At 36.9% G+C, this 15938-nt stretch overlaps 2 protein-coding genes and 1 pseudogene across 2 annotated transcripts; 2 read left to right on the top strand and 1 right to left on the bottom strand.

Annotated features, from left to right (window-relative positions):
• The first annotated feature begins 4013 nt into the window (after positions 1-4013).
• On the top strand, positions 4014-6336 carry LOC144554529 (uncharacterized). The gene is made up of 2 exons (XM_078302848.1): positions 4014-4949; positions 5258-6336. The coding sequence occupies exons 1-2, from the start codon at positions 4475-4477 to the stop codon at positions 5293-5295; spliced, it is 513 nt and encodes a 170-aa protein (XP_078158974.1). The 5' UTR covers positions 4014-4474; the 3' UTR covers positions 5296-6336.
• Positions 6337-7504: 1168 nt separating this feature from the next.
• Positions 7505-8251, top strand: LOC144553790 (secreted RxLR effector protein 161 pseudogene; annotated as a pseudogene).
• LOC144554814 (receptor-like serine/threonine-protein kinase SD1-7) lies at positions 7874-11980 on the bottom strand. The gene is made up of 7 exons (XM_078303166.1): positions 10535-11980; positions 10242-10370; positions 10009-10157; positions 9581-9791; positions 9176-9413; positions 8954-9086; positions 7874-8853 (listed from the first exon to the last, which is right to left on the bottom strand). Exons 1-7 carry the CDS (start codon positions 11811-11813, stop codon positions 8545-8547), a joined length of 2448 nt encoding a protein of 815 aa, XP_078159292.1. The 5' UTR covers positions 11814-11980; the 3' UTR covers positions 7874-8544.
• Positions 11981-15938: the final 3958 nt, after the last annotated feature.

Raw genomic sequence — 15938 nt, 5'->3', positions numbered from 1 at the left:
GTTTCGAATGTAACTTTTTAGTTTCCTAAATATGAAATATAGAGAATGATAAATGTAGGCTGTGAAGACAATATATGTAAGAAAGAAAAAACAGAAAAAGAACCACTGTAAAACTGCTTTTTGATGAAATAAAATTTTCGGTGGGAAGAGAGTTTTTGGGAGTTTGGTGTTCTTGATTTGTAACGGTCTTTGTTTCTAAAGGAAAATTTTAAGTAGTTATATTGAATCAAATAAAACAATTTGAAATTTTTTTTAATTAAACATAACAATATTATGGTATATATACATGCATGTATCACGCATGATACATTTAAACTCTTATCCAAATTAGTCTAATTGTCTGAAACTCGATAAACCTGAACCCGGACGATTTAAATCGGATTAACATTTCTGGTTGTACTCCAGGTCAATACAGTTGGCTTCCAGATGAACGGCATCGATCCATCTCAATTATTGTGTTGAATGTTATACTTGACAGCAGATTTATTGTCTAGACCTAAAATTATTTCATGACCACTGGAGAGAGTGATCATGAATTCACTGCCTGTCAACCATCAAAGAAAGTCACTAGTCACTCTACTTATTCAGGACATCTGATCATGTTGAAAATTCTGCAGGGGATCTATCTATTGGATAAGTGTGGTGATTTAATTGAAAGAAGAACTTGTTGGAAATATCAGCCGATACCGATAAGTATCGGTATCCGCCGAGTCCGATCCGATCCTAAGCCGATCCTCACGTAGCAAATCATAAAGAAAAAAAAAAAAAACCTTGATCCTGAGCCGATACTCCGATCCCGTATTGGTATCGGCTGGGACCGATACCGATAATTCCTACTATGAGAACAAGGACATTTTGTCATTTGTACTTATGCAAAAGAGAGGTCATTTTCTTTGAAAAAACATTTTAAATGGCACTCGGGGCTATCAGGTTTTAGATTTTACATTATTGAGCTTCCGTTAACTTGTTGGGACTAATCAAAGGCCGATCCAAATTACAAATAATTGTAGAGCGACCAGGTAAAGAAATTAGCAGGTTGATTTGGCTTCATGCAGCACGGGAGCAATATATCATAGAAGGAAAAACCGGCCATTCTGGAACGGAATCGGCCGATCCGAGCTGTACAAATCCAATTTCAGACTGAGTTACACGGTTAGTGATGTTTTCTTCCAATTTTGGCCGGAACGTGCTGATTTCAGTCAAATTTCAGCCGGACCCGTCCTATTCCAGTCAAATTTCATCCGAAATGATCTAATACCACTGAAACGACCGAAATGCACATATAACACTCTCCAAAAAACATAACTACATGTATATATAACTTATAATTTGTACTTATATTCTAAAGTGAACTATGCAATTTTTAGTTGTAATGCTTGTATTATATTGTATTAGTGGATTATTTGATTGTAATCATTTTTTTAAACATAAATTATTGAGAAATAATTTTTTTTTTATCATTTTTTTATCATTTTTTAGTATAAAACAAGTTTTTTCCAAAAAAGTATGAGTTTTCGATCCGATTCAGTCGATTCCGACAAATTCATCCGATTCTGATTCTACGGTCAAAAGATCGATCCCGATTCAAGTTCCAATTTTTCCTTCTTTGGGAGCAATACAGTCATAATGCATTATTTTCATGCAGCACAGGAGCACAGGTATGCTGAATGAACTCATCAATATCTTTACCCGTCTCTGCAGAGAAGGTTTATATCTGGTAGCTAGGGTTTTAGAATGATTCAGCATTGGAAGTATTGGTGACCCAACGGCTACCTGTAAACATACCAAAAAATGCAAAAGAAGCGGAAATTAAAATACCAAAATCTAGAAGCGAGAGTCATTGTGACGGATCTATATATGATTCCGGAGATTTTATTCACGGAGCATATATATATATATATGTACTTCCTTCCATTTGTAATCGGCATGGAGGATGACATGACTTTAGTCAGGGGATCAGGGGTGGATTTATGTATGTTGTAGAGGGTGCTAAGCCACCTTATAATTTTAAAATTAGTAATTATGTATATTAAAATTTAGTCGAACTTTTGAGTGTTTTGAACTTTTATATAGCCCCTCTCATAAAATAACAAATATGTGATAGTAGTCTAGTGGTTTAATTAAGCTCTATTTAGAATGTGAAAGGTCATGGGTTTAATTTTCACTAACCACAATTTTTTTTGCCTTTTTTACAATATTACATTTTATAGATTAGCTCCCCTATTCAATTTTTCTAGTTCTCCTCTTGAGGGGACAAAATACCCCGAAATTTTTATTCATAGGAAAACAAAAAAAGTTAAAAATAAGAATAGTTGCATGAAAATTTTAAAAATAGGAAGGCAGTTGAAAAAAATAAAAAATAATTTTTTTGAAAGTGGAACGCCATGGGGCAACCCAACCCAGAAAAAAAAGGAACACCATGGATAACCCAACCCAATAAATGGAAAAAAAAGAAACACGTCTCCAAGATTGAAGAGGCAAATTTTTTTTTGTTTTCTGGATTGAATTGTTCTATGGCGTCCAACTTTTTTTTTTTTCTTTCCTTAGTTGGATTGCCTCATGGCGTCCCACTTTTTTTTTGTTTTTTTTCATTTCCTGGATTGGGTTGCCTCATGGCATCCCACTTATGAAATTTTTTTTGTTTTTGTTTTTTTTATGGTCTTGAATGTGCCATGGCGTCCCTGCGGGATGCCATGACCCCCTACTGCCTTCCCATTTTTCAAATTCCCGCATGATATTTCCTATTTTTAATATTTTATTTTTTATTTTCCTATATATAAAAATTTCGGGCCAAACAGTATGCAAGAATTGGATATTTTGATGATATCCGCCCTTTTGCATTGACTATTTCTTCAATTGACAGACAAATTCTCTAAGAAAAATGATAAAAGGAATGAAGCTTGCATCTACTGCTATCTCGATAGCAGAGTCACGCTGATTTATTTGAACCAGGATCACCCCTATTCAGTTCAATTGGTGGATTCATTATTAGTTTAGTCAATGATGTATCAAATGAAATTACTTATTCATGATATTTTGTTATGTGAAATGTACAAGTCCCTAACATTCTAATAGGCTAGTCTTATCGGAACAATAAGCTGCAGGATGACCCATGGTTTTTGCCTTAAGCTGATGATTGGGACCCAGACAGTGATGGATGACTTGTTCTTTTTTTCCTGTGCCCAATTGCAGGATTTATATATTAAAGTAGTAATTAATATTCTTGCTCTTATTTTTAATTACTTGCTAGCTGTGCCCAATTGTGGCTAAAACATTCAACTTTTATCAAGTTTGGGCACCTTTCTGATTTGTAATACTCAAATTTAATCGAACTTCACAGCTCATCATTTTGGATTACTTAAACTATATTTAACTAGGGCCCGAAAAACACATTGCAATTTAGGAAGATAGTAATATCTGTTAAAGATAGAAAGTCAGAGGTGTATTAGCTGTACGGATTTAGGATTAGCTGTGTGAATATTTGTAGTTATTACTTTTCTAATTTTATCGTTTGTCTTTGATTATATATGTATGTAACGTTGATTAGAAGAATATACAGAAATTATAATCCTTCCAAAACTTACATGGTATTAGAGCCGTCTCAGGCTTCTGTACCCTAGGCGGCTAGGGTTCTGTCAGATCCACCGGCAGGTGTTCCGTGCGTGCTGCTCCGTGCTCCGCTCCGCGCAGCCCCGTGCTCCGCTTTCTGACTCGGCATATTGACAGTCTCTGTGCGATTTATTTGCTCCGTGAGTTATTTACTTGGTCCTCTCCTGTTTAAGGCTAAGGCTAGTGAACTCCGTGAGTTATTTATTTGCTCCGATTTATTTGGTCTTTCTCTGTGCACGCTCAAATTCCTCTGTGAGTCGATTGATCTGTTTTATTTGGGGCGATTTTGTTCTGCCGATTGATTTGTTATTGATTTGTTTGAGACACTCAAATAAATCCTGTCTGACCTCTAAAGTTTAATTTTTAAATGGAGAAGGTTAATGAATCTGCCACTCTGGTTCCACAACCAATTTCCACTCACCAATTGAAAATTCCTGTTAACCTCTCTAGCTCTAACTGGGAACAATGGTCCACATTTGTTGAAACTGGGTTAGATTCCCTTCGAAAGGGAAAATATCTGAAAGAAGAATCACAAGCTTCCGAGGACTGGAAAGCTGAGGATAGCTCTATTCGCATGATTCTATGGAATGCGATGGAGCCAGATATTTTATCCACTGTACACACCTTTAAGACCACTAAGAAAATGTGGGATCATCTCCAATCCACATATTCTAAAAAAACCAGCATGGCACACGCATACGCAGTTTCTCAGGCACATGCAAGGTGTGAACAGGGTGATGCAACTCTTACCGAGTACTTCACCAAATTCAAGAAATTATCTGATGAGATGAGTGATTTATTTCCCTTCAGTGCTGATTCAGCCATAGTATGGGAGTAGCTGAATACACTCACATTTATTGGAGGTATGTCATCCAGATACTCCTCAGCACGACCGATCCTTCTCGGTCAGACGATTGTACCATCACTGTCTACTACCTATCATCTTTTGCGGGAGATGTTCCCATCTGATGGGATTGGCTCATCACCTATTACTGAAAACTCAGCATTAGTGGCAAACTCTTACAAAGGTAGGAGCACAGGTCAGTCATTTGTGAAAGGAGGAAAAGGATCTGAGGGCACTTCTAATTCTGGTGGTAATAAGAATGTGCAGTGTCGCTATTGCAAGGAGTGGGATCACATGAAGTGGGACTGCCCAAAGCGCCCAAAAGGTTCACCACACCCTCATCGTGCTCAGTTGGCCACTGTCAATCAATCACCCAGCAAACTCACCAATTCAGATGAAGTTGCTACATTTGTTCAGCGACTTGAGCAGCTAGGCTTCTCTCGTGCCGACATGACCTCTCAGTCACAGACTCCGAGGGCTACTTTAGCCCACCCAGGTATGACTTCCAACTGTTTTATAGCATCAAAATCATCATGGATTGTTGATTCAGGTGCTACTGACCACATGAATGGTAACAAAAGTATACTGTCAGGACTTGCCACTACCTCACAACCACCTGTCCAAATAGCCAATGGCTCTACCTGTAATATAAAAGGAATTGGATCCACCCATATTTCACAAACTATGCCCTTATCATCTGTCTTATATGTTCCTTCTTTTCCTGAAAACCTTATGTCTGTAAGCAAACTAACAGAACAATTATATTGCTCTGTTACCTTCACCCCAACTAAATGTACCTTTCAGGAACTGGGGACGAACAGGTTGATTGGCACTGCATATAAGGACAAAGGTCTGTATTGCATGGAGAGCTCACCTCAGCGAGTGGCATACCTGAGTACTAGTAGTGCTAAGGAAGTTCATTATCAGTTGGGGCATCCATCTCTCCAGGTGTTGAAGAAGATACGTCATGAACTTCAGTCTATTTCAGAATTAGTTTGTGAGTCCTGTATCCAGGGAAAGCATGTCCGTGCTTCCCATCCACCTAGAGTCATTAGTCGGTCTAACAGTATTTTTGCTTTAGTGCATTCTGATGTATGGGGTCCTTGTCCAGTTACATCTGTATCAGATTTTCGATATTTTGTTACTTTTGTGGATGATTTCTCTCGTGCTACTTGGATTTTTGTTATTAAATCTAGACAAGAAATTTTTGCAAAATTTTCAATTTTTTGTTCTTTTGTGAAAACTCAGTTTGACACCACTGTTAAAACTCTTTGTAGTGACAATGCCAAAGAATATTTTACAAATGAATTTGTGCAATATATGACTGATAATGGTATCATCCATGAATCATCATGTGCTTATACACCTCAACAAAATGGAGTGGCTGAACGAAAGAATAGACACATACTTGAGGTGGCTCGTACTATGATGATACATGGACATGTCCCTCATCGTTTCTGGGCCGATGCGGTTCTAACTGCATGTTATCTGATAAATCGGATGCCATCCTCTGTACTTGATGGTGCAATACCCTATAATGTCATATTTCCCTTTGCACCTTTATTTCCTATTTCACCCAAGATCTTTGGTTGCGTTTGTTATGTGTATGATAATCGACCAGGTCGTACGAAACTTGATCCCAAGTCCCTCCAATGTATGTTTGTAGGCTATTCTGGAACTCAAAAAGGTTATCGATGCTATAGCCCCACTATTAGAAGGTACTTTGTTTCATCTGATGTTATTTTTATGGAGTCTGTACCGTATTCCTTAAATTCTGAATCTGGTCCATTATCTACATCTAGTAATTCTCCACCTATCATGACTTTTCTGAAATATCCTGATGTTCACATCAGCTCTTCTTCAATCCTCGAGAGTGGCGTGCCACCAACACCTCCTGCACCTCCTATTACTCAGGTATATACTCGAAGGGGTAAGAATCTCCCTGTTAATACTAACTCTGTCCAGACTATGCAGGACCATAAGACTTGTGCATCTCTTGTTGAACCTGACCCAACCACTGAATCCCCACAATCTCCTACACAATCACTTGACCCTACCACACCTAGTCCACAGATTTCTGCTCCAATCTCACCACCTCAAATTTCTGATGTTGACCTTCCCATTGCCCTTCGTAAAGGCTCACGTAAATGCCCTAGTACCAGATATCCCATCAACCACTTTTGTTCCTACGCAGTCCTATCCATAGATCACCGTGCCTTTACTACTAGTCTTGACAGTTACTCTGTTCCTAAAAATGTGACAGAGGCTCTGCACAATCCGGGGTGGTTTAGTGCTATGCAGGAAGAAATGTCAGCTCTGTGGAAAAATGAAATGTGGGATCTTTGTCCTCTCCCTCCTGGCAAAAAGACAGTCGGTTGCAAGTGGGTCTTCACGGTCAAGGTTCATCCTGATGGGTCACTGCACCGACTCAAAGCTCGCTTAGTTGCTAAAGGGTACTCTCAGGCCTATGGCATTGATTATGATGAGACATTTTCTCCTATTGCTAAGATGGCATCTGTTCGCATCTGTATGTCTCTAGCTGCTGTTCGCCACTGGCCACTGCACCAATTAGATGTCAAGAATGCATTTCTCAATGGCATCCTTGAGGAGGAGGTTTACATGACTCAGCCACCTGGATTCGTTGTTCAGGAGGAGGCTTCCAAAGTCTGTCGTTTGCGGAAGTCTCTATACGGTCTGAAACAATCCCCGCGAGCTTGGTTTGGGCGTCTCTCCCAAGCACTTGGTCAGTTTGGCATGACCAGGAGTGCTAATGACCACTCAGTCTTTTATAGACACTTAAAGGAGAAGACCATCATCCTAGTTGCATATGTCGATGATCTGATTATCACCGGTGATGATGTCGAGGGGATCTCGGCATTGAAGAAGTGTTTGAGCAAGCAATTCCAGATTACAGATCTTGGTAAACTCAAGTACTTTCTTGGCATTCAGGTATCACGGTCTCCTGGTAAGATCCTTATTTGTCAAAGAAAGTATGTTCTTGATATGCTTTCAGAATGTGGGTTGCTTGGATGCAAACCCGTTGACTAACCGATGGTCCCTGAGACCAAGCTCATGCCTGATGACGGAGCACCCCTACATGATCCTGAGAAATATCGGAGATTGGTCGGGAAACTAAATTATCTAACAGTTACTCGACCGGACATTGCTTATCCAGTGAGTGTAGTGAGCCAATTTATGTCAGCCCCGCACACTACACACTGGGATGCAGCTATTCGGATCTTTAGATACCTCAAGGGATCTCCAGGTAAAGGACTCGTATATTATGATCAGGGACATAGTAGGATCACAGCGTTCACTGATGCCGATTGGGCAGGTTGTCCTTCTAGTCGAAGGTCCACTACTGGATATTGTGTCTTCTTTGGTGGTAATCTTATATCTTGGAAGAGTAAGAAGCAGGCAGTTATATCTCGATCTAGTGCGGAGTCAGAATACCGCGCAATGGCAAACACATCCTGTGAGCTAGTTTGGACGAAGCGTTTACTCAGTGAGCTAGGTGTTCGCCATGATGGTTTGATGAGGCTACACTGTGACAATCAATCCGCCATGCATATCGCCAAGAATCAGGTGTTTCATGAGAGGACCAAGCACATTGAGGTGGATTGTCATCTGATTCGAGATCTTGTCATAGGAACATCCTCTTGTCCCCCATGTATTCAACTCATTCACGTTCGGACAGATCTTCAGCTCGCCGACATTCTAACCAAGCCTCTTCGCAAAGCCCCAATTAATACTATATGTAACAAGTTGGGTATGTTAGACATATACGCTCCAACTTGAGGAGGAGTGTTAAAGATAGAAAGTCAGAGGTGTATTAGATGTACGGATTTAGGATTAGCTGTGTGAATATTTGTAGTTATTACTTTCCTAATTTTATTGTTTGTCTTTGATTATATATGTATGTAACGTTGATTAGAAGAATATACATAAATTATAATTCTTCCAAAACTTACAATATCAATCTTGACAACTAATGTTCATGTAAATTCCTAACAAACCCCAAATAACACAGTATTTTCTATTGAAATGTTCCAGCATTTTCATGAGAGCTTTGCTACTTTCTCCTAGATTCTCTAGCGACCTTCTATTGTCGTCATAGTCAATTGGTCTATACTAATCGAGTCACACTTGTAGAAGTTTCTATCAGTAGCGAACACTCCAATGCTTCTGCAAAATAAGGGTTTCTTTGGGGCTGGTATCTCCAGGTTGTCACATGATAGCATCATGACAACTGATGATATAGATGGCCGATCATCGGGGCATTCTTGCACACACAAAAGACCCACGTGAATGCATCTTGATAGCTCTGTTGTATGAACTGTGCTTTGTACTGCTTCATCAAGTAGCTTCAAAATGTTTTCTTCCTCCCAAAATTTCCATGCCTTGTGTGTGAATTATTAGTGAGGTATGTGTTAGCAATTATATTTAATCAGATCAGTTTTGTTATATAAATTATTAAAAATATACGAGATTAATTCTTACATATGCAAGAAGGTTTTGATTCCCCTGGTTCCTCTTGCCACTTATAATCTCAAGGAGTATTACTCCAAAGCTATACACATCAGATTTGACAGAAAATGTACCCTCTGTGATATACTCAGGAGACATGTATCCACTTCATATATAGGAAATACAAATAGACGAAATTAATAAACAAAACAGTTGAACATATTCCATATGCAGCATAAAATTGAATGTACATACCGAGTCCCAATCACTGTTTCTGTGCCCATTACTGGCTGTTCTCTTTCAAACAATCTTGCTGTGCCGAAATCTGAAATCTTGGGATTCATCTCTTCATCCAATAAAACATTTGCTGCTTTGAGGTCCCTATGGATTATGTTGAATTTAGAATCGTGATGAAGGTAGAGAAGCCCTCTTGCAATCCCTGTTACTATTTCCAATCTTGTTCTCCAACTCAAGAAGGCACGCTTCTCTGCATCTGTTGCAAGTTCCCATGAATTATAAACAACTTCAATTTGACTGGGTAAGATTTGTAGGTTACAGTTGAAATCACTAGTTGTATTTTATAAATTGATAAATGATCAAATACCAGAAACAATTAATCAATAATGTTGAGAAATCAGTTAATATTTGTACGTTGCGTACTGAATATGAAGAAATCTAAACTTTTGTTGGTCATGAACTCGTAGATTAATATTCGCTCGTTGTTGTCAATGCAGCATCCATGGAGTTTAACAAGATTCCTATGTTGTAGCTTGGAAATCAGCATAACTTCATTCATGAACTCGTTCAATCCTTGTGATGAATTCATGGAGAGCCGTTTCACTGCAATTTCTTGGCCACAAGTGAGCTTGCCCTAACATATAGTAAGTTATCATTTTGATTAATAACTAGTTAACTTTTCAGTATTCTTTAACAGAAATAAACTTTACATCTATCTTTGATTTCGGATGCTTATCTTGCATCATCATCCAAAATATTTTAATTTGATAGTTTTTTTTTCAATAAAAAAAGATAGGTTGTCAGAAGTCTTCTTTAAGCAGAACATGAGCATGATTCAAATAAAAAGTAACCTTGTAGACAATGCCAAAAGCGCCTTGTCCTACTTCATTTGTTATTGAAAAATCATCTGTGGCTTGCAAAATTGTCTCCATATCAAAAACTGGGAGGTCTATACCTTTGAATGAGTCATTTTGTGCCAGGGACTTTTTTCTGGTTTTATCTGTAGAAAACATGATTTTTATATGAATTATGAAGATTAGAGATCACAAAGCCACAATAAATTTGATTTGCACAATCTGTTTACCTTGTTTTACATATCTTATCTTCTTGCTCTTGAGTAGATATCCAAATAAGCATATTATTAGAAGCACTGATATCACGATGCTTGTTATTGTTCCGATTATTATTGCCAACTTCCTTTTGGTACTTGTTCCTGCATTTATAGAGAAATAATTCATGAAAAGAAGAGAAACAATTCATGAAAAGAAATCTTAGCAATTCTACCTGCTTCACAATTCTATATTGACATCCGCACATTTCTTCAATAATGTTTGACTTGATGATTATAAATTAAAAAAGAAAGAAAGATATTTGTACCCAATTCAGACTTTGAAACCTTCACATGTAGGATGTCTAGCCCACCAATGACATACTTGATGTCAAACAGTACAGTGTTCCACATAACACACCCGCTTCCATATGGCCTTATATCTGAAGGGGAATAAGCCAAACATGAACAATTCATCAAGCATCTCGTCCTGCACTCCTCAACACTTAAATTAGTATCTACAGTTGTATTATGGGAATATGGTAGCTTCACTCCTTTTAGCTCATAAAACCCATCACTGTTACCAGTACATCCTACTGTGGTTCGTCGTTTGCACCCTCCGGAATAATCTCTCATGTTCCACTCGGTTTGTGTCGCTACCTCAAATCCTCTGAGACAACTACAAGTGTTGATAGTATCAGGCTGACATATACTGAAAGCACCACATTTCCCAAAATAATCACACTCATCTTTTGGTCCAGACCAGAACTCATTCCATATCCGTTGATCTGGGTCCCAAACCAACCGCTGTATTATACCAATATCATTCAGGAATAATCGTGCTAAAATTTGGGTTGATTTAGCCACAAATCCATAAGACACCTCATCTTTATCCCGCACAAACAAGAAAGTAAACATATCACTATAACTTAACATCTGGGTTAGCCCACTAAAATATTTCCCATTCCACATTCCAGTTCTGAATCTAATTTGATCACCGTCCCATAAGACCATCTCTGCACCTTCAATGTCCATCTTAAATGTGTAGTTCCCTTTTGATGGATTGTTGCTGCTTTTCCATGAAGAAAGCAATGTTTCAAATCCAGTTGTCAAGCTCTTGCCAAGTTTCATCCCAGCAATCAATGAGTCTGTTGGATGATCAAAGCTTTGCCATATGATAGTATTACTCATTAGATCTTTCAGTACAAGATTGCCTGAATCATTCAGTTGCACTATTGGACTGATATCATTTGTAATACTTGTCAAGTTAGTACTAGATGACCATACCACTCTTTCCAATGAATCATATAGCACTAGAGACCCATTCATATGTATGGTTAGTATTCCCGAACTATTGTTCAGGGGATTATCTTGGTTCGCAACCCACACAACAGTCTCTGGTGAAACACTGAACCATATACCAATAAAATTACCTGGGGAGGAGCTGGGACTGAAGAAGCCTAGCTCGAATGTGTTGTTGGACGAGATGAGAGACTGTCTTGTAGTAATGTTTTGGCCAGGAAGTAGGATATCCATAGGCCAGGAAAGTGGTGAGGATGAGAATAGAAAAAGAGCAACTATGAGTTTCTTGTGAAGTTGTGTCTTCATGTTTTTAATTTTAAGGAGATTAAAACATTGTGGGGATCAGAGAGGGATGGAGAGCAGGTCACAAATGGCAATTGTCCCCCCTTTGTATGGCTGATTAATTCTTCAAACAATCAACTAGCTTGGACATTTCTTCATTGGTAAATTGTGACCCAAACACCTTTGGTTTTGATGGTTTGTTTCTCGAGGATTTGTAGTATATGCTTATGCCTTTATGAAAATGAAACATACACCATTAAAAACTGCCTAATTTAATGCAATTAGAATTCCTTATAATATAAAAAATTATCATCTTGTTTCCTCTATAGAACCTTATTCTTGAGTGGACTTTAATAAATCCATATTCTCTCAAGTACCTAGAGGAGGCAGAATACTCCCAGCCGAGGCAAAATCTATTCGGTACCTATTTTGAATATAGGCTGCTTGGTTTTGAGATTCGTGCCAGATTGAAACGGATGGCTCAGATCTCATTCTACACAGTCAAGTATTGCACTTGAACTGGATTCAACTTTACTTGGGACTGTCTCAAGTCTACTTTTCAATTGACATTTATTCTCTATTTAGCTTCCTTAAGAAGTAATCTTAATTCAGCATGTCAAACACTACCTCCATAACATTAATTAAATTTGAATTTTACTGCCCACATTTTATCTCTTGTTCACCACTTTTCTTAGATAATTGTAGCTAAAAATTGCTTTCGTATAGTCACATATCTTCTCCTGTTTACCAAATTAATTTTCACTGACTATCATTATTTTTTTTATATTTTTTTTTATCTTGCTAGTCACTACGAAGACCTGAAAAAAAAAAGATCATATTTTTTACAACATTCAGATTTCAAAGGTATTAGAGGCTTTGCAAAATATTTTAACAGATACAAGGAAACTTTTCCAACAAGAATGTTACTTGGAGGAACTACTAATCCACAACAGAGATCACTGCAAATTTGGAAAATAAATCCCAAGTCTATTGCAAGATTTGATTGGACAAAATATGTTTACCGGTGCACTTGTTTGAATGTTTGCTTTAGACCGGAAGCTTCTATATGACCTATTAGGCTGTTTAAGCAAAAATATTGTCAGAGTTAGTTTGACTTCATGCAGCGCATAATTAATAGAGAAATTGAAAAAAAAATATGATTGGTGTCCTCCATGAAGCCACTAGCTCCGTCAATATCTTTATCCGGCTGGTCATGAGATGCTAAACCATTGATTGCTGCTTGGGTAAAAAATTTCCCAAAGCAATTTTGACTTCATGCAACACACGAACCATATGAACTATAATTTGGATTCTCTAGTCTCTGTGTTGTATGAAGCTAAAATTACTCTGTTAAACTCTTTACCCATCATACAAGGAGATTTAGAATTTTCCACTATTGATGGTTGCATACCAATGGTAAACGTTGATTGTGATGCGAAATAATTGATCGAAGTGAATTCAAAGATTTTTGTGTATTTGAGCAAGCAAGTCGCATTTTAGAAAGAATGAAATTAAAGAGTAGTTTTCAAAGAGACTTTGTGTATCCGGCCAAGCAAAGTCTGATTTCAGAAAGAGATATTGAAAGGAGCAATTTTGTCTTAAGTGGAACGTAGATATTAGTAGTTGGTGAGTACTGCTTGGTCAAATTGGACTCCGATTGATTGTCCGAAAAACACGGTGGAGTGGTGAATTTTCAAAATCTTTAATTTTTACATCTATATTTAAATTTCAAAATTTTGAATACTATATATATTTATTAAACTTATGCGTTTACTACCTTTTTATTTAACTTATACATTAAGACAGTTAAAAAAGAAGCTGAATTATTTTTTCTAAATATATAAACAAGCTTGTTGAACATAAAATTGAACACACACACACATACATATGTGTGTGTTCACATTTAATTGTGAATTATTCGTTTATACAATTTAATCTTATCACATGCATTCATAGTTCTGAAATGATATTTTAATTGAAAAAATAATTAAGAATTTTATAGGATAGAAACTTAACACTGTTCCATTAATTTCGGATGACTCATTATATAAATTTCACTTCTATACAATGGCCGGCCGGGTTCACTACTACAAACACGAGATCTTCTATTGCCCTTTTTCTAACAGTTTAGACCGATTCTGATCTACAGCCAATAAACTAAAGGAATTGTGGCAAATTAGTAAATAAGTTGAAACATTCATGTATTGGTTGAGCCTTCCCGAACCGATAGGCTATGTGGACAATTTTCTTCTATTAGTGTGCCGATAGAAGATATGGAACTTCTTCTAGGTGTATTACTATCCTAACGATATAATTATTTAATGTTCTTCTGATATCGGTTAATACATTAGTACCGATATAAGAAAAACAAATTTGTTCAGCTGGTTGGGTTTTCAACCATTACAATATAGAGACTTTAATTTTGCGCTTTATCACTGGATTGATATCATTAATTTTCACACCGCTCATTGTCTAATCAAATTAACTTCTCTCATATCTCTCTTCTTCCGCTCATTGTCTAACCATATTGTCTTTCATTTGTAAGTTGTTTATGTTGAATTAATACTGAATATACTTGAATTATAGATATGTAAGTTTAATGTTGAATATTCTCTCATGTATGGTGTTTATGTTGAATGTTGAATTAATATTTCTTGAATTATATATGCATATCATGTATATATCGTGCAATATGTAAGTACCTAATCTACTTCTATCATTATGAGGATTCAATAGATAGAAAAATCAATTGGCTTTTGCCTAGGGTTTTAAACATGTTTATGCTTCTTCTAACGGTTAATGTTTTCTTTTGATATAATAATTCCATATTGCACGCCATTTCATTGCCCTATCTTTAATTCTCACCTCCTTAATCAAATGAATATATGTGTTCTCCGGGAACCAACTACTTGCTCTGCTATCGGTGATGGTGTTGAACCGATAGAAGAAATTAAAATTTGAGCTCCTTTTCAACTACCTAATCTCCAATTTGCACTACTCCCTGGCAAATCAATTAAATTTATCATCTATGTCTTCTGCCTATTTATTTATCTGCTTTGTTCTTATATTACACTCTTGATAAATTCTATTAGTGTTTAGGCACCGTTTTGCTCTATATTTTTCCCTTTTACTATTGATAATCTCTCTTTCTCTTTGATTAATTTTTGGATCATGAGACTGATCGACCTAGGTAGGGTATTGCATTGGTTGGGTTGTCCATGTTGCCGACCACCCTTGTTATTGATTTTTTTGGCAACATGATTTGGAAGTAAATCCCTGTAAATTTGTTTCCTTGGTAGAGTCTTGTGAAGCCATTGGCAATTCTTTATAATCGACAAAGGGCGCAGAAACTAGTAACATTTTTTGGTAGTTGTTCTTATGTTGCCCTTTAGGAACGTCTGGAAATGATCGGAGTCTAAGGAATCTGATTAGGGGACAACTATCACAGAATTAGCAGAATGGGCGCATCTAATACGGACTCTATCAAGGTGATTGTGGTCCGTGTTGAACAATATGTATTGGATGCGATCCGTAACAGTGATCCTAATTTTTTTAGTTGATGATCGACTTGGTCCGATTCTTAATCCATTTGATGTAATATTGTCAATAATCATGTTTCTCATACAAAAAAAAAAGAAAACATAAAAGTGAGATATTAAGGTAAAACTTGAGCCAAAACCCTATGTATAATGTGATACGTTTGAGCTTGATCACACCTCCCAATTTGAATGATTACTTGTCATCAAACAACAACATCCCAGCTAGTTTCAATGGTATAAGGCATGACTAAACTAAACAGTTCAATCTCTAGGAAATTACCAAAAACTATGTTGGACTTGGACTTGGTACAACGGACTTGGTTCCAAAAAAATTAAAATCCTAAGATTTCTACGGTCTCTCCCTTGAACAATTTATTCACCCAATGATTGATCTAATCCGGCATCCCTCAAAGTAATATTTCCAAGTGATACATCCCACAAATATCCTTAAACTCAAGAGTATTAAATTCTCATTCGTTTATAAACTGTTCCCTTCCAAACAGTAGTAATTCCTAATGATTTAATTATTTCTCTTTTTGATTTCTCTGATTTATCTATTCTTTTTTTTTTGTATTTTTTGGTTTTGCATTTTTCTTTTGTATTTCTTTGT

Source organism: Carex rostrata, chromosome 5 (genome assembly GCF_964058835.1).
Source record: "Carex rostrata chromosome 5, lpCarRost1.2, whole genome shotgun sequence".
Lineage (NCBI taxonomy): Eukaryota > Viridiplantae > Streptophyta > Magnoliopsida > Poales > Cyperaceae > Carex > Carex rostrata.
This window is presented reverse-complemented; position numbering and strand designations above follow the sequence as displayed.